The sequence below is a fragment of the Pan paniscus genome, chromosome 18 (genome assembly GCF_029289425.2).
Source record: "Pan paniscus chromosome 18, NHGRI_mPanPan1-v2.0_pri, whole genome shotgun sequence".
NCBI lineage: Eukaryota > Metazoa > Chordata > Mammalia > Primates > Hominidae > Pan > Pan paniscus.
In genome coordinates this window covers 28,601,022-28,620,254 of record NC_073267.2, presented here as the reverse complement: position 1 = coordinate 28,620,254, position 19,233 = coordinate 28,601,022, and the positions used below count along the sequence as shown (strand labels likewise).

Here is a 19,233-nt window from a genome sequence, read left to right as displayed (position 1 = left end):
AACATAACAAGATCCCATCTCTATTTAGTTTAAAAAACAAAAAACAGAGGGCTGGGGAAAATCTTAATGGCCAAAACATAAAACAAACCTGCGTGCACACAAACGAGACACAATTACAGAAAGCATAGAGCCTGGCTCTCCCCCTGGCCTCAAATCCCCCAGGTTTGAGAGTCATTACTTCTGGGGGATGGTGACTAGAAGGCGGTGGGAGGGAGGCTTCTAGGAGCTGGTGATGGTTCGGTGGTTTCTTCACTTGGGAGCCTGCTCCTGGGTGAGTGTGGGTGAAAAGTCATCCAGCAAGACCTTCGCACTCCTCTGCAGGCAGGTAGGTTATCCTTGAGCCATGGGGATGACAGAAAGCTCCCACTGCTCAGCAGGGGTCCGGGCTCCTGCGCAGGTCTCTACGGACTCTCTCCTGTGACCTGGGCAATGTCCAGCTCTCTCCAGTATTCAGGCTGTGGCGTCCAGCAGGCCGTTATGGGAAGGAAGGGCAAAGGGATCAGAGTAATTGGGATCAGTGACAGCGGCTAAGGTTCATGCAGCAGCAGGGGCTCAGCACCGCCTTCTCGGCCCTCGGCAGTGAGGACTGGCCTTGCCCTCTTTTCCATATGGGCACAGCGAAGTGAGGGATCCTGGCCAAGTCACACAGCAGGTATGCAGTGCGGCCGGGTTTGAATCAAGTAGCCAACCTCAGAGCCCATGTTTCACCCCTGCCCGTGTGACCCACCCGTTTCCCAAAAACATTAGGCTTTCTGATGCCAGAGTCCCCATGCAGGCTGTCTGCCTGCAGTGTCCTTCTGGGCTCTCGCCACCTTCCTCTGCCATGCACCCCTGGCCTGGAGTGTGCTCCTTCCTGGGCAGCCCCCACTCTGTGCCTGTCCAGTGCTGGAGCTCAGCCCCCCAGGGCTGCCACTGGGCAGTGAAGGCTCTTCAGGACACAGGTTCAGTCCTGCTTGTCTCTATAGATTCCAGGACCCAGGAAATTAGTGAACAGATGAATGCTGTCTGCATGTCAGGCCCTTTCAGCTCCTATCCTGGCTACGACCACCAGAAGCTGACCGAGAAGCTCAAATCCAGAGCCCGCACGTAATGCCAGTATTTCACCGGGATGAACAGGATCTCTCCAGGAGACAGGATGCAGGACAGGAATGGGGCCTTGGCAAACTTGGGGAACTTTTCCAGGTCGGGATTCTCCACGTCAACCTGAAGAAAGCAAAGGACGTCATCATCTGCAGGGGCAGTGGGGAGAACCTGCAACGTCACCCCAGACCCCTAGTGCCCACCTGGCTCGTGTTATGGAGAAGGTGCGTGTCATGAGGGTACAGAGCCCCTGACTCCTGCGGGGAATACAGCTGGATGTACTTCCTCCCCATCACCTGGGGAGAGAGACCTTGACAGTCAGCTGGTGGCCTCACTCCACTGCTGCCCCAAGCCCACTCTGGCCTCTGTGCCCTTCCACATGCTGCTCCCTGGGCCCAGCCTGCCCTTCCCCACCACACACATGCTTATGGTTCCACGTGTGTGTTTTTCTTTCTTTTTTATTTTTTAGAGACAGGGTCTCACTCGGTCATCCAGGCTGGAGTGCAGTGGTGCGATCATGGCTCACTGCAGTCTCGACCTCCTGGCCTCCAGAGATCCTCCTGCCCCAGCCTCCCCAGTAGTTGGGACTACAGGTATGCCCCACCACACCCAGCTGATTTTTGTATTTTTATTTTTGGTAGAGATTAGGTTTTAATATGTTGCCCAGGCTGGTCTTGAACTCCTGGCCTCAAGTGATCCTCCTGACTCGGTCTCCCAAAGTGCTGGGATTATAGGTGTGAACTACCAAACTTGGCCTAAGGTATGTTTTTCTTCCAAATACATTTTGAAAAATAACTTCATTTTTGGAGCCCACAATTATTAGGCGCTTGTCTGTGCCAGGCACTGCTTAAGTGCTTTATGTGTGTTAACTGGCTTAATCCTCTGTGAAGATAAACTGAGGTGGTTTATCTTCACTCTCATTTTGCAGGTGAGGAAACTGAGGCACAGAGAGATTAAATGAGCTGCCCAAGCTCACACAGCTGAGGTGTGGCAGGGCTGCTGTCTGCGCCAGGCAGGCTGGCTCCCGAAGCCCAGCTCTTAGCCCACTCCTGGGCTGCCTCTCTGGACTGGTCTGCTGGGGTAGGAGAATGTTCTCCTTTACTAAACCTCTCTTTGCCTGCGAAAACCAGGGTGGTCTTACAGCAGTAGACAGAGGTGCCTCCCCTTGCAGCAAATCCATCTGCTCCTCTGACTGGGCCTCAGGAAAAAAACCTCCCAGTGACTGAGAAAACTCCTCCCCCAACCTGCCACCTCCTATTTGGAAGCTGGTCTGGATCGCATGGGTAGCAGGCGGGGAGGGGCAGAGGCACTGGGCACCCACACCAGCACTCGCTCCCTCTCCCGAGGGCTCCCCTGTGAGGGATCTTGGGAGGAGCACATGCAGGAGGAGCCGCTTCTGGAAGCACCGACTGCAGAGGCCTTCCTGGGCCTGGGGCCGTTTGTGGGTTTGCTTTATATTTTTGTCCTCATCCCCTTCAGTGCTTCTTGTTTCTTTTTAAGAGCCCGGTGTTTAAAGGCAGAGAATGTGGCCGGCCAGGTGTCTGGGCCAGGAGGAGCTAGAAGGCCACTATTCCAGCTGCAGCTCCAACCTGCACTAGGAAGTTTTGCTGGGGATCCTGATGTAGTGGGGAGACGGTTCCCTGGGGACCAAACCAGGCATTGATGGTGATTTCCTCCTCCTCCCCATCGCCCAGGCTGCAGTAGTCGGGGATGCTGATGTCCTGCTTCAACTCCGGGATCTGTGGGCGGCAGAGCAGACATGAGATGTGGGGATCCGGCTGGGGACACCGCAGCCCGGAGGCCAACGAAGAGTCAGAAACACATACCTATATCCATTATGTGTGTGTGTGTTTGAGACAGGGTCTGGCTCTGTTTCTCAGGCTGGAGTGCAGTGGCGTGATCTCAGCTCACTGCAGCCTCTGCCTCCTGGGCTCAAGTGATCCTCCCACCTCAGCCTCCTTAGTAGCTGGGACTACAAGCATGCACCACACCCGGCTAATTTTTTTTAATTTTTATTTTTGTAGAGACAGGGTTTCGCCATGTTGCATAGGCTGCTCTCAAAATCCTAGACTTAATTGATCCACCCGCCTCGGCCTCCCAAAGTACTGGGATTACAGGCGTGAGCCACCGCACCCGGCCCTTGCCGTCCTAGTTTTAAAAGCCAGGGTAGGCACAGAGGATTTGTTGCCATACCTGGCAGAAACAGGCTGGGCAGAGAAGAGAAACTGCCTGACGAGAAAGGCAGGTGTGGGCCTGGGTCTGTGCTCTGAGCTTTATATGATGCAGTAAGGGTGGGGCGGCTCCCCATGGCCTCTGACAGAGTTATATGCCACACATCAAGCGATCTTGGATGTTCACAGTGGGGCAGGGCCGCAGTGGCCTGGCCTCCTTTATTTATTTATTGTAATTTTTTTTTTCAAAGACAGTCTTGTTCTGTCACCCAGTCCGGAGTGCAGTGGTACCATCATGGCTCACTGTCGCCTCAACCTGCAGAGCTTAAGCGATCCTCCTGCCTCAGCCTCCCAAATTGCTGGGACCACAGGAGCATGCCACCGTGCCTGGCTAATTTTATTTTTGTAGAGATGGGGTCTTGCTATGTTGTCCAGGCTGGTCCTGCTTGGTCTCCCAAAGTGCTGGGACTATAGGTATGAGCCACTGCACATGGCCCTGGCCTCCTTTACACAAAGCCAGAGTCTCAGAGTGAAAACACACTCACTCTAAGTCCACTTCCTGTCCAGACCCTTAGCAGGCACCTCAGTTACCTCCGGGATTGAACCCACCAGAGCAGGCCAGCAGCCCACACCCCCCAGGCCACCAAGAACCCCAGGGTTCTTCACGGGACCCTGGATGGACCTGGCGGCATTTTTCAAGCTTGAGAGGCATGAAAATAGGGTTGCCAGAGGGACACAGGTCTTTTTAAGAGTCACTGCTCCGCAGCCTGAAGGCACCTGCAGGTGGACACTACCATTCCTTCGGGAGCAGTGACGGTAACTTCAGGCTGCTGGCTCAGAAACCAGTGTGTACCAGGAAAAGCTGGAATGTTCTCCCTGCAGGGAGCTTGGTCCCAGACACTGCTATTCAGACCTTTAAGAACCTGTCTCAAATCAGCTGTGCAGAAACGCAGCCGCGCCTGCTGCTTAGGACTGAAGTACAAGTTCGCAAGCTGAGGTCCCTCTCAGGGCTGTGGGGGGTTCCTCCCAAAGGTAATACCCGACACTGCTGCTTTTGACCAGAACTGGCCCTGTGGAATCTGAGCAGAAACTATGATTGGTCCCTGATGACATCATCAGGATTTCTGAAAGGTGATTGGCTAACCAGATCATGTCATCAGAATCACTGGCCAAGGATGCAGAGACCCGAAGGGAATCAGTGCTCCCGAGATGTGACTGATAACTGAGGCAGGCTTAAACTGATGACCAAAATCTTCTAGAACACGGGGTCCCTGGGAGAAAAGTCAATAAAAGGTTCTGGGACAAGAATTTGGTAGGAGTCCCTGAGCGTCCCGTAGGTAGAGAAGGTTCTAGAACACTGTCCTTGCCACACGGCATGATAACACCTGGGCATGGGCTGCTGGGACTTCCCCAGGGTCCTCTCCACAGCATGGTAGACACTCAGCTCTGGGACCCAAGGTAAACACCCAGGCGGCCCTCCATTACCCGAAACATCTTTCAAGTCCTGGCTCATCTTGAAAGTCACTGTGAACTTGGCCTTCTACTCCTAAATATAACTCCTCCTGTTCTACAAAGTATGAAACAGCTGCTCCAGGACAGGGAGCCAAGGTTAACCATGGCTTCCAGGGTCCCCGGCCCACACTGAGGCCATGCCCCCCGGATGACCGGGGTCAGGGGAAAGGTGGGTCTCGGGATCACACAGTAGGGACCTGATCAATTAGAATCCCCCTTTCCTTCACTTAGCAAGTGACATGGACAGGATGCAGGATGCACAAGTCCTAATAGGGAGGCCTGGGGAAGAGAAACCGCCAGCCTCCTTTAATGTCGGCATGAAGGCTCCTGGCACAGCCCCTACTGGCCCTGGGTCCCCCATCGAGACAGAGAGGCAGTCCTGGCTTCAGCAGTAGATACAGCAGCTGATCAGCATCCCAGGGCCCCACTGCAAAGGCTACAGAGGTGCGGCCCCAGCCCACCCTTGGCTGTAGCCCTGACCCCGACTGACTCGAGTCTTCCACGTTCAGGGCACGCACCTGGCCCTATCCTTGAATCCTGCCAAGGGCTGCCTTCCTGGGCACTCCTGGCAGACACCACACCAGCCAGGTCCCTCCTGGGCACCCCAGCTCCATCTATTTAGTGTTTTGGGGTCCTGAATCTGGGCATCTTCCCCGATCTTCCCTCCCTCCCCCACACATCCACCCACGTCCAGGGCTCAGTGGTTCACACCGGTCTTGAACTGCTCCACCTGCCAGCATCACCTCTCCTTGCACCACAGCAATAGCCCAGCCAGCCACCCGCTCCGACAGCTGCTCCCTTCATCTCTGAACAGCAGCCCCTACAATCCTCGGGGCACTGGCAACCCCCCAGTGTTTCCTGTCACTTTAGGAAAATGGCTCCTCATCACCCACGTCCTGTCACCTTCCTAGCCTCACCTGCTGCCTCCCTCCTACTCACGCTCACTGCTCCAGCCGCACTGAGCCCAGGAGGGGAGGAGAGGGGAAGGTGAGACGGTGAGGGACAGAGGTGCGTGGCCTCAGACTTACCTGGTCAAAGAGCTGGTGCTGAGCAAGGTACCCGACGTCCCTTGGCTAATCCACCGGGGAAAACCAGAGGCAACACAGAAAGCCCAGTTAGTTATGATAGATGCCCTCCTGCTGCTGCTGTCCAGCTGGCCCCAGCTGCAGCCCCCGTCACCCTTCCACTCCATCCTGAGTGGTCCTCTCCAACCCTTAGAGGCCCTGGGGCAGCTTCAAAGAACCTCTCCAGCACCGGGGTACCCAGTTTGTAAAGCACTGATCTCATCCATCTGATTGGCAAACATTTTCATAAAATGGCAACAAACAGTGCAGGCAAAGATGTAAGAAAATGGACACTTGTGTTAATTGCTGGTGAAAGTATAAGTGATCTAACTTTTGAGAAAAATAAATTGTCCTATCCTGTCCTGTCCTAATTTTGACAGGGCCTGGTTCTATTGTCCAAGCTGGAATGCAGTGGCCTGATCTTGGCTCACTGCAACCTCTGCCTCCTGGGCTCAAGCAATTTGCCCCACCTCAGCCTCTTGAGTAGCTGGGATTACAGGCACGTACCACTATACCCAGCTAATTTTTATATTTTTTATAGAGACAGGGTTTCACTATGTTTCCCAGGCTGGTCTTGAACTCCTGGTTTCAAGTGATCCGCCTGCCTCAGCCTCCCAAAGTGCTGGGATTACAGGTGTGAGCCACCATGCCTGGCTGCTATTAAAAATTTAAATACACATACTCTAGACTTAGCTGTCCAACTTTTGGAACAGGCTAAAACCCACTGAATTATACTCCCCTGCCCATTAAAAAGGACCTGACATGAATCCCTCATGTCTGCTGGCCAAGCAGCCTGGCTTCCTCGCTGTGGTCATCCCTCCGACCACAGACTTACAGACTGGCTCCTCCAAAACCTCCCATTACAACACATGGAGGGTTATTTGCCTAAATGTACTATGCTCTCTCCCTTGCAAGTATTAGGGGAAAGGAGTCCCCATGATGTACCTCATTCACGATGTATTTGCTGATGAACTCGTTGACCGTCATGAGGGTCTGGGACCATTCCTCATCTGTGTACCTCGAACCAACTTCCACTGGGACAGTTCGGCAGCCAGCGATCTCTTGGATATACTCCAAACTAGCAGAAAGACACACATTGGCATCGTCACTGCTAATATCTGTTGGGCATAGTACTAAGTGTGCTTTGCATGTGGTCCCCTTTCATCCTTGGAAAACCTCATGTGCAGAGACAAGGACTGTCATCCCCAGCTTCACTGATGAGGAAACCGGCATGGAGAGGTGGGGCTCCCTGCTCAAGGCTGTGTGGCTCATACACAGTGCTGTGCAGCTTTGCAGATTGGGCCGGTAAGTCTGGTTGGCTGGGCTGCTCTAGTTCCCTGCTTGCCAACGGCCTCCTCACTTCTTTCTTTGCTCATTTTGCCACTAAGCTGAGAAACCTTTGAACAAATAGTGGACAGCGTGGCAGGTGGCAGTCTCCTGCACTCTGCCCTCTAGCCTGGGACTGATTCCAGGCCTCATCAGTTACAGGCCAGGGGATCTGATGCAGGTTACTGAACCTGAGTCCTTGATCCCCATTTACAGAATGGGGGTGATGACAACACCTGTCCTAGTGCCAGGTACGTAGTAAAATGCTTAATGAAGCCTTGCTGTGAGGACAGCTCCTGCAATAAGAATTCCTCCACATGTCTCAGCGGGTACCATTCCCTCCGCTAAACCACAAAACAGGCTGACTCCATCTACCTTCCTGGAGAGATGCCTCCTTATTTCCAAACTCATGCAGAGCCGCGGCATGACAGCCACGCTCCAGCTGCCTGATCTGATCTCCCCATCATGATTCTGAGAAAGGACTAGAAACAAACACAAGAGACCACAGAATCCCTCAGAGAGAGAGGGGCTGTCTCTTGGGTTATTTCTGCGCTTAGCCTCAGGGCCCTGAGATGGTCTGAAATTGCTAGGATCCTGTAAAATTGCATAACAGACACATCCTAGGACTGCCACTTAGGGACTCATTAAAAAACCGCTTAGGGCGAGCAAGGTAGAAGGTAAGAATCCCATAACCTGCGGCATAAATTCAGAGCACCTTACTTTTCACTCTTAACCCCTTGGCAATCAGTCAAGGGCTGCTAGTGAAGCATCTACAAGGTTGCATTTCCCTGGGGATGGTCGGGAGGAATTCAGGGAGCCCTGGGGAACGCTAAAATGGGAAAAGGGACCTCACCTCCCTCGGCGACCACCCACCTCCACTTCTGCATGCACGGCCAGTGGTCAGCCACGCCTTTCAGGATCACGGGCCTCCCTGGAACCAAAAACTGCTCCCTGAAATGCTGGAGGGATGGACGGTGCAGCCGGGGGACTGTTTTTTCTAACTTCACATCTGGAATCAAACCATGGTCCGCCCTTGCTTTCTGTTTAAAATCAAAACAGAACAAAATAGCAACCACCTCAGGAAGTCGACATTTGAGGTATTCCACCAGGAACCTGTGTCAGGGGTAGGAGAGCTTAGCTGTCAAGAGTACCAGTAACAACAATAGACAACGTTTGTTATTATTACTGCTACTATTACTATTTGCTCTTCATGAGATCAAGGTGGTTTTTTTCTTAACCATTTCATCAAAAATGTTTGTTTCATTATAAACTGCTTTCACAGACATTCCGCAATAAAGGAAAACTTACTATCTCCAACTTCACCATCTTAAGGTCTTCTCATTCCTATTCTTTTCCCATCTTACACACACACACACACACACACACACACACACACACACACAAAATATCTCTGACCCGCTGGGAGTAACAGCAATGATGAAGCAGCAGCCCTGCCTCTCCCCTCCAATCATTTATCAAAAGCAGTTTCCACGTGGCCACCCGGTCCTTACAGTTTCTTAGGAGTGGCTGCACCATCATTTACTTAACCATCTCCCAACTGGGTGACCTGAGTAAGTTACTTGCTGCTTGAGAACCTCAGTGTCCACAGGTGTGAACCTGCTGGGAAATGGCCAGCCACACTGGCTCATACCTGTAATCCCAGCACTTTGGGAGACCAAGGTGGAAGGACTGCTTGAGCCCAGGAGTTTGAAACGAGCCTGGGCAACATAGAGAAACCTCTGTCTCTAGAAAAAATTTAAAAAGCTCGGTGTGGTGGTACATGCCTGTAGTCCCAGCCACTCGGGAAGCTGAGGTAGGAGAAATCACCTAAGCCTAGGAGGTCGAGGCTGCAGTGAGCTATGTTTTATTTATTTATTTATTTATTTATTTATTTATTTATTTATTTATTTATTGAGACTGAGTCTTGCTCTGTTGCCCAGGCTGGAGTGCAGTGGCACGATCTTGGCTCACTACAACCTCCGCCTCAGGGGTTCAAGCAATTCTCCTGCCTCAGCCTCCAGAGTAGCTGGGATTACAGGCGTGTGCCAGGACACCCAGCAAATTTTTGTATTTTTAGTAGATATGAGGTTTCACCATGTTGGCCAGGCTGGTCTTGAACTCCTGCCCTCAGGTGATCTGCCGGCCTCAGCCTCCCAAAGTGCTGGGATTATAGGCGTGAGCCACCATGCCCGGCTTGCAGAGAGCTATGATTGTGCCACTGCACTCCAGCGTGGGTGACTGGGCAAGACCCTGTCTGTAAAAAAAATGAAACAAAAGAGCAACCCACACCCCATGCCCTTGGCCACATGGTGCCCTTGGCAACACCGGGTATCATATGAAGCCTTGTTTGCTAACTTAACAGCCAAAGATGAAATGCTGTTTTGCTATTTGCATCTCTCTCTTTTATTTTTTTAACCAGAGGTGAGGCTGAACATTCTCCTGCACATTTGTTTAACAGATCTATTTCCTTCTTGTGAACAGTCTGTTCAGGTTCCTGGATTTCTACCTCCTGGGGCTCAAGATTTTTTCCCTATTGATTTTGTACCATTCCTTACGTAATAGAGATATTCATTGACATATTTGTGGAAAAATTTTCTTCTCCCTTTATTTGATTTTCTTTTATTTTGGTTACAAGCCTGTGTGTTTAGTGTCAATCACTTGCATTTTTCTTATATAAAAATAATTTGTGGCTCATGCCTGTAATCCCAGCACTTAGGAGGCTGAGGTGGGTGGATCACCTGAAGTCCAGACAAGCCTGGCCAACATGGTGAAACCCTGTCTCTATTAAAAATACAAAAATTGCCGGGCGTGGTGGTGGGCGCCTATAATCCCAGCTACTTGGGAGACTGAGGCAGGAGAATCGTTTGAACCTGGGAGGCAGAGGTTGCAGGGAGCTAAGATTGCGCCACTGCCCTCCAGCCGGGGCGACAGAGTGAGACTTCGTCTCAAAAATAATAATAATAATAATATGCATTGTAGGAAATTCGGAAAACATAGCAAAGCATTTAGAAAAATGTCAGAAGCATCCCATAATTCCACTACCGAGCGTCTAGTACAGTCTTAGTCATTTCTTTCTGTGGGTCAGTACTCTGCCACTCTACAGACAAGGAAACCGAGGCTCAAAGGAGGTTAAGTGACTTGCTTGGGTGTGTTGTAAGTGAGGCCTGTGTGTCGGCACCAGGACCTGAAGCCTTCAGAGTAAACCATGCTGTGTTCCTGGGGGTGCTCTTTGGAACAGGCACATAGACCCAAGGGGTGGGAGAGATTGATCCCAAAACAGACATCAGCTAGTTGTAGTATCTCATCCAAACCCAGGAGCACAGAGACAGAAGCAGCCAGAGGTATCGCCTCGCCTGGGTGAGACTTCAGCAAGCCCACCAAGAAGCTGAAAGAAACGGGCTGCCACTGGCTGCAGCTCTCACCCACATAATCGCTTTAAGCTGTTTCCCTCGGGAACCACAAAGTTTCTCTGCTGCCTCTCTGCTTAAAGGGCACTGCCTTTGCAAAAAAAAAAAAAAAGAGAGAGAAAATGAATGGAGCTGTTCCATTTCCAAAATCAATGGGGGCTGAGCACGGTGGCTCACACCTGTAATCTCAGTGCTTCGGGAGGCCACGACAGGAGGACTGTTTTAGGCCGGGAGTTCCAGATTAGCCTGAGAAACATAAGACCCTATCTATACAAAAAATAAAAAATAAATAAGAAACTAAAAAAATTAGCTGGGTGTGGTGCCATGCACCCATACATAGTTCCAGCTACTAAGGAGGCTGAGGCAGAAGGATTGCTTGAGTCCAGGAAGTGGAGGCTGCAAGGAGCCGAGATCACACTACTGCACTCCAGCCTGGGCGACAGAACGGGAGCCTGCTTCCAAAAACAAACAGAAATCCAAAATCAATGGCGGTGCTGTTTTCCACCAGAGGGGTTGCAGGCCACGAGGCCTCACCCCAGGGGAGACATGACTCGGAATTTCTAGAACAACAGGGTTGCTGGATGGCTAGTGTGCTTGGGGACAATCTCCCCCACATACCTTTGTGCAGGGTTGCTCTGGGATGGAGCCGTGGGCAGGCCTCTTTCCAGGGAGGTGTGTCTGGAGGATGGCAGCGACTTTAAGAAGGATGTCCCCCAGGATGGCTGCCCCCATCAGCAGGCCCATGTCACAGACCCGCAGGGCTGCGGCCACAGTGTTGGCATCCTCAGGTGCCTGGCACAGACACAGGGCTTTCAGGAGGCAGCCGATGGCGTAGACCCGGCGCCAGTCTTTGTCTACGTCCTGCCACGTGCCCGTGTTGAGCTTCTCCCAGGAGTAGTCCAGGATCACCTCGCTGCTCTGCAGACACTCGTCCCTCCTGCCCTCGTAGAAGAGCTCAGTGGCTCGCTGCAACAACGTCACCACGCTCCTCTCCACCTTCTCCCCAAGGTCCAACTTCAGGTCTTCTTTACTGTGCGGCAGGAGCGCCCTGAGGGCCTCCCATAAAGTGCCTTCTCTGGCCAGGGGCTCTGCGGGGCAGTGGGTGTCTCCAGCCATCGGGCCACCACCAGCTGGTTCAGTCCCGTGCCTGGGGAGGTGGAGAGAAACAAGAGTTAGACACCAGGACAGACCTGATCCCCTGTGCATTCCCGCAGCTTCCTGCATCTCATCTGCGAGGATTTTTCAACAGCAGTCTTCTCTGTTGGGCAGAAGCTCTGGAGGGGAGGGCCCTCATCTGTCTGGGGTCACCGCTGTATCTTCAGGGCCTGTCGCAACACCTGGTACTCAGCAAGCACTGGATAAATGTCTGTTCAGGAAGGAACGTGTATTGTCCTCATCTGCAGTGCCTCCCATACCCCTCCGCTGCCTGGCAAACTCCTACCCAACCTTTAAAGCCCATCTTAAATATCCCCATGTGAGGCCTGCCAAGACTCTCCAACAGTGTTCTGTGTTCCTGCAGCCCTTGAGCTTCTCTTACAGTACTTGTCAGGATGTATGAAAACACCTGCTTACATGTGTGTCTATCCAACACTGCACTGCCAGCTCCACCAGGACAAGAACGTAGCTCATTCCCCTATGTTTCCCAGAGCCTAAAAGCAGAGTCTGCCTCATGGCAGTCACTCAGGAGTGCCAGGCTTTGAAAAGTATTCGAGAAGGCCGGCATGGTGGCTCACGCCTGTAATCCCAGCACTTTGGGAGGCCGAGGCAATTGGATCACTTGAGCTCAGGAATTCAAGACCAGCCTGGCCAACATGGCAAGACCCCGTCTCTACAAAAAATACAAAAATTAGTTGGGCACGGCAGTACATGCCTGTGGTCCCAGCTACTCGGGAGATTAAAGGTGGTGGGATCACTTAAGCCTGGGGGCAAAGGTTGCAGTAAGCCGAGATCATGCCACCAGCCTGGGTGACAGAGCAAGATCCTGTCTCAAATTAAAAAAAAAAAACAAAAATGAAGTGACTTGCCCCAAGGCCTATGGTCAATCATTTGTGCAGAAGCAGGGCTTAAATTCTGGCTGATCTCAGCACCCTCTCCTGTGCGCCATGTCAATGCTGCATGCTTGACATAGATTAACACATCCCTTGCAATCCTATGATGGGAGTTTTACAGATGAATAAACTGAGATTTCGAGGTTAAGCAATTTGTGCCAAACTACACAGTAAGTGGCGGTGTCTGCCCAGAACACTCATTGCCTTCAAGGGTGAGCTCTTTGGACTTTGTATCCACATGGCTGAGCTTACAATGAGTTCATTTCCATTCTTGGTTCACAATGAACTTTCTTTCTAGCAAGCTCAGGGTATGGTAGGGCTCAGAGAGCCCCAGCCTGCCAGGGTGGGTTCTATCTCTAGCCTCCTAGAAGGCTTGTGTTGGCCTTATTCACAGCCTTCTTGGAGCGTTTCACAGTCCAATTTCCAGCATGGACTTATCCACTAGGCCAGCACAAGACACCACATGGGCCCATCCCTGGCCTCCCTGGGTGGCCTCCTGGCTCATCCCGTGTGTGGCTTACATGAATCTTATAGAGCAACATGGAGAAGTCTCATCTTGAGCATCCAAAAGACCTCAGGGGCCTCATATCCTGGCTTCTCATAAAGGCCAGTGGAAAGGCCTCCCAGGAGACCATTTATTGCCTTACTATAAAACTGGCTTCCACTGGGGCTCTACGTACCAGCTTTGTAAACCTGTCTCTTGATGGCCTTAGAAAACAGCCTCCCAGAGGGTTTCAAATGGGCTATAAACCTGTTCTCTGCAATGCAGATTACGGGCTTTGTAAATTGGTGTTTCAGGGTGACCTTATAAAATGGCCCCTCACAGGGCGCCTATCAGCCTTACCAAGCCAGCTTCTCAAGGTGGCCTCACGTGTGCGGCTTTGTAGCCAGGTTCCCCCAGTGGCCCCGTGTCTGCTTTGTCACCTGGCCTCCCAGGGTGGCCTCATGTTTGGTCTTCATAGGCAGCCTATCTGCTACTTTGCAAATCGGCCTTGGAGACCTCATGTTGAAGGCCAATGGACACAGCCTTCTGGGAAAGATGGCCTCCTAATACTGTGAGTTGGCTGTACAAAACTATCTGCTCTTGGCCACATGAAATAGCCTTATGATTATTCTTTAATGCAGAGTTCTTCAATGAACGGCCTTATCAAAAGGCCTTCAGAGATACTTACGTTGACAATATATGATGGTTTTCCAGAGACAGAGGCTTCAGGATGGCTGTATAAGTTTATTTTCAAAATGGCTTTTCAGATTGCCTCTGTATAAGCCACTTGAAATGGCCTCCCCAAAGGCCTCAAGATTATTATACACTATCCCCCAGCAGGGCACCTATAATCCCAGCTACTCGGGAGTCTGAAACAGGAGGACTGCTTGAGTCCAAGAATTCGAGACCAGCCTGGGCAACATGTAAAGACCCTGTCTCTAAAAACAATTAAAAAATTAGTTAGCTGGTCATGGTGGCACACACCTGTAGCCCCAGCTACTCCGGGGGCTGAAGCAGGAAGATTGCTTGAGCTCAGGAGTTTAAGGCTGCAAGTGAACCGTGTTTGTGCCTCTGCACTCCCGTCTGGGTGACAGAGTGAGACCCTGTTTCAAAAAATAAAACTATAGCCTCCTACAAGGCCTTATGTTGGCAGCATGGTGAAGTGGCATTCTGGCCGCATCAGTCTTCTGCCTTGTTGCATAGGCTTCCCCAAATCTCTGATTTGGCCTTTTATGTAGTTGCCATATCAAACAGCCACATCCTGGTATAGGAAGCAGTCTTCCAAAGCAGTTTTGTGAGATGGAGTCTTGCTCTGTCACCCAGTCTGGAGTGCAGTGATGCGATCTCGGCTCACTGCAATCTCCGCCTCCCAGGTTCAAGCGATTCTCCTGCCTCAGCCTCTGAGTAGCTGGGACCACAGGCACGCATGCCATCACGCCCGACTAATTTTTGTATTTTTAGTAGAGACAGGGTTTCGCCATGTTGGCCAGGCTGGTCTCCAACTCCTGACCACAAGTGATCCACCCACCTCAGCCTCCTAAAGTGCCGGGATTACAGGTGTGAGCCACCACGCCCGGCCCTTGTAACTTGTTTTAAAAACTGGCCTTCCTATAGATGGCGGCTTGTCTGAGGACCAGGTGAAGTCAGATTTTGTCTTAGTTTTACAAATCGATCCGTGGTTTCTTCATTGTGCCAGGAAAGAATTGTTTGTTGTGTCCATCTACCCCGCTGGGAGCAGCCTCACATTGGCTCCTGTTAGCCATGCAAAATGGCCTTACAGAAGGAGTCTTGGTCTGGCTGGGGAAACACTCTCTTGCTGGCTGTATGAAACAATCTTCCAGGGCTGCTGGCCTCATGGGCTATGAGAAGCAGCCTTCACACCACCAACCACTTGAGATGGCCCTCCTGGGAAGGTCAGGTGCGAGCCACAGGTCACTGCCTTTCTGAATGGCCTCAGGTCCAGGCTCATCAGCCTTCTGGCATTTCCCATATACTGGTCTGATAAAAAGGCTTCTTGTTGTATAGAGGTTTTCTAGAGGAAAGGACTAGCCAGAGTAGCCTTATGGCCTGGCTTTATTGATTGGCTTCCCAGAACTCCTCACTGAATTGCTGTTTATAAAGTCTTATATTAAGGCCACGTGCATCGCTCACGCCTGTCATCCTAGCACTTTGGGAGGCTGAGGAGGCTGGATGACCTGAGGTCAGGAGCTCGAGACCAGCCTGGCCAACATGGTGAAAACCCATCTCTAATAAAAATACAAAAATTAGCCAGCGTGGTGGTCCACGCCTATAATCCCAGCTACTCGGGAGGCTGAGGTAGGAGAATTGCTTGAACCTGGGAGGCAGAGGTTGGGGTGAGCTGAGATCTAGCCACTGCACTCCAGCCTGGGTGACAGAGCGAGACTCCGTCTCAAAAAAAATAATAAAAATAATTTGAGAGAATCCTAGGATGACAGGGCAGTGGCTTCCAAGAGGGATATATCCCATAACCTACCAGGGACCTACTTTGCCAGTTTGCATAGTGAATTCTGCCTGGATGGTGAATTTATAAAGTCCAGGCCTGAGTCTATTCCGGCTGTTTTATACAGGTTATACTTGGCTCCTTTTTGTTTAGTACGACCAACAAGAAGCCTTTTATAAGATTCATTTTAGTCTTATTTATAAATCCAGGAGAAAAACCACTCAGAGGTTAGCACATAACAGCCTATATTCTGACCTTCTTTGCAAGATCATTTCATACACCAGCAGACAAGACTTTATGTAAGGAGCATTTAGGGGCTGAATCAAGTCCACTCAAAAGCTGTTTTATGCAACCCACACTTGATCTCCCCCTGAAAGCTGTTCCAGGTTATGAGGCCAGTTCACAAAGCCAGGACATAAGCCCACTCAAGCTGTTTCTATACCTGACCGCCCCCCTCCCCACAAAAATAAATAAAGCCTTCTCTGGGCCGGGCGTGGCGGCTCACGCCTGTAATCTGAGCACTTTGGGAAGCCAAGCAGATCACCCTGAGGTCAGGAGTTCAAAACCAGCCTGGGCAACAGGGTGAAACCCCGTCTCTACTAAAAATAGAAAAACTAGCCAGGCACAGTGGCGGGCACCTGTAATCCCAGCTACTCAGGAGGCAGAGGCAGGAGAATTGCTTGAACTTGAGAGGCAGAGGTTGCAGTGAGGCGGGATCGCACCATTGCACTCCAGCCTGAGTGACAGAAAGACTCTGTCTCAAAAAAAATAAAAATAAAAAAACCTTCTGTGATCAACAAGAGGTCTTTGAAGGCCAATACCTGTTGAGCTCTGGGAGACTGACTTGTAAAGTGAAGATACGAGGCCACTCAGGAGTGCACTGGCCCAATCTTGGCTCACTGCAACCTCCACTTCCCAGGTTCAAGCAATTCTCCTGCCTCAGCCGCCCAAGCAGCTGTGATTACAGATGTGCACCACCACACTCAGCTAATTTTTAATTTTTAGTAGAGACGGGGTTGCGCCATGTTGGTCAGGCTGGTCTTGTGAACTCCTGACCTGAAGTGATCGGCCTGTCTCGGCCTCCCAAAGGGCTGGGATTACAGGTGTGAGGCACCGCGCCCAGCCTGAAATTATTTTTAAACATCAACTCCTCTAAAGCACCTCCCTGAGTATTCTTTAAGGTGGCTGGGTGGAATGGCCTCTCCGAGAGCCTCACTGTGATTTGCAGAGGGTCTCAGGGTGGGCACTCTGCAAGCACCATGCTGGTCATGAGAAAGCCTCCCAAAAGGGGCTTCCAGGACAGATCAGCCTACACCTAGCTTTCTGGGAACAGGCGGTCCAGTTCTCTAATCTCCTCAATGTTATTATGGCAGTATTCCACAAAAATTGTGCAAAAACAAGAGCTTCGTAAAACTTCCCAGGAAAGTTTGGAACATTTTCCAGAAAGCTTTAATTCATGGCACAGGGATCCCTTTGGCTCTCTAAGGGGCACACAGTCTTGTGTTTGGGTCGTCCGTGTGGCCCCAACGCCTGCGCACCTCCTGTCCCCGGGCTTGCTCCCGAGTCCTCCTGAGCACGGCGATTCCTACCGTTGCCGGGAAACGCACCGATGCCCGTCGTTAAGTCTTACCGAGCTACAAGCACCTTTCCTTAGGGCAGTCACACACCCAGGCCCCAGAGGGTCCCCCGTACCCCGCACTGGCCTTGAGCCCCGAGGCCTCAGACCCCCTTCCCTCCTCAGCGCCTTCCCCGGGGCTGCGTTTCTCGCGGCTCATATTTGGGACCTGACGGCGGAATCGTTTCCAGCCGGCCTTGCGGCCCAGGGGCAGCGGCTGGTTGCCTAAAAGCAGCGGACACACATACAGCAGAGTATAAAACCCGCGCAGGCGCACTAGGGCTACACCAACGCGACGCCAAGAACCTCTAAAGCGCACAGCAGCCCGCCGTAAGGGCCTGCCCTCACGCATGCGCAAAACCACTGCCATGAGACGAGCATACGCACGCGCGGAACCTTTCCCTTTATCCTCCGGCAGGGCAGGCCGGCGACGAGCTAAATTGCATTCTCAGAGCGCATGCGGCAACTCGAGCCACCCTCGGGGTTTTCCAAGGCGCACGCGCGAGGCCGGGCTTGGCTGCTTCACATGACGCCCGCGCGGTCTATGCCTCTGAACCCGGCCTCTCCACTTCTGAGGAACTGGAGCTGACTCCGCTCTCGAGTTGCTCAGACTAACCTCTCTTCAGCTGGGACGGTGTCGAGTCGCCTTTGGGCTGGCGAGGACTCGTTGCGTTTGGTCCGACCACTCGGCTGTCTCCCCTGAGGAGCCAGAGGCTAGCATAGGAGTATCGATCGCTCACCGCTCGTCTGATCACGACGCAGTGCCTGGAGGAGCGCCGAGTGATCGATGCCGTGGCCCCGCCCCACTCCTGTTTAAAAGGCCGGGGGATGGAGAAGACAGAAAGGCTTGGCTGTATCCTCTGGGTCCTTCCACGCTAGTGACACCGCTTTTTCCTCTGCACAGATAACAACTTCGTACAAGGCTGTTTGCATCCACCATTTAATCTCTGCAGCTAGGATTATTAGTTCTCCCTATTTTACAGAGAGCGAAACTGAGGCTCAGTGATTAAAGTGGCCACGTACTTGTACTTTTGGAAAGTCAGATCCACAATTACCCACGAGCAAGTGCTGCATCCACAGTCTGTTCGAGTGAGAAGGCAAGTGGCCAGGGGACACACTCCTGCCACCTTTGCTTTGATGCCGAGTGGTGCGTGGTCACTGGGACTTTTGTGTTTTGAGCACACTCTCCTGTGGACTCCAAGTATGCAGGCCTTTTGCAGCATTGCACAGAGGCATGGAAAGTTATGTTCGTACTGAGCTTGGGGTCTGAGTAGGAAACAGGCTTGCTCAGGATCAGTTCATAGATTAGTGGATTCTAGGTACGGTGCTAAAATACTTTAAAAATATGAAGATCGTAGCTATTGTAATGATCATGCTCATCCCCATTTTAGGGAGTGTATTAGTCCGCTTTCATGCTGCTGATAAAGACATACCCGAGACTGGGCAATTTACAAACAAAAAGGTTTAATGGATTCACAGTTCCACATGGCTGGGGAGGCCTCAAAATCATGGTGGAAGGTGAAAGGCACGTTTTACATGGTGGAAGACGAGAGAATGAGAACCAAGTGAAAAGGGAAACCGCTTATAAAACCATCAGATCTCATGAGTCTTATTCACTACCAGGAGAACAGTATGAGGGGAACCTCCCCTATCATTCAGTTATCTCCTACTGGGCCCTTCCGCAACACGGAATTATGGGAGCTACAATTCAAGATGAGATTTGGGTGGGGACACAGCCAAACCATATCAGGGAGGGAGCAAGTAAAGCACAGAAAGATCTCCTAACTCACCAGGCTCACTGGGATGCTGGTGTTTGAACTCAGCAGCCACAGGTTTAGAATCCTCATGGTTATGTGCTAGACTAAGTTTCCACCCTTGAGTAGTGACAATGTTGAATTTTCCCTGAGTCTTGTGTCCCCGGAAAAAAGTAAAAAGGAATTGCTCTCACTCTTTTGTGTTGTGGGAAAAAGCTTACTGCAAAGAATCACCCCCCACCCCCACAAGAGAATTTAGATAAGACTCCAAGACACCACCCCCATTGTTTACCTGTGAGAGCAGGTAAACA

General features: G+C 51.5%; 1 protein-coding gene across 5 annotated transcripts; it reads right to left on the bottom strand.

Annotated features, from left to right (window-relative positions):
* Positions 1–18,077, bottom strand: KDM8 (lysine demethylase 8). 5 transcript variants are annotated; one of them, XM_003807756.4, is made up of 8 exons: positions 17,785–18,077; positions 11,179–11,707; positions 8,027–8,193; positions 6,773–6,905; positions 5,792–5,836; positions 2,670–2,819; positions 1,284–1,376; positions 1–1,203 (listed from the first exon to the last, which is right to left on the bottom strand). In XM_003807756.4, the coding sequence occupies exons 2-8, from the start codon at positions 11,674–11,676 to the stop codon at positions 1,039–1,041; spliced, it is 1,251 nt and encodes a 416-aa protein (XP_003807804.4). In that variant the 5' UTR covers positions 11,677–11,707; positions 17,785–18,077; the 3' UTR covers positions 1–1,038. The 5 variants fall into 5 exon arrangements, with proteins under 5 accessions (XP_003807804.4, XP_003807805.4, XP_034807022.3 ...); XM_003807757.6 differs by lacking the exon at positions 17,785–18,077 and adding an exon at positions 17,246–17,473; XM_034951131.3 differs by lacking the exon at positions 17,785–18,077 and adding an exon at positions 17,184–17,276.
* Positions 18,078–19,233: the final 1,156 nt, after the last annotated feature.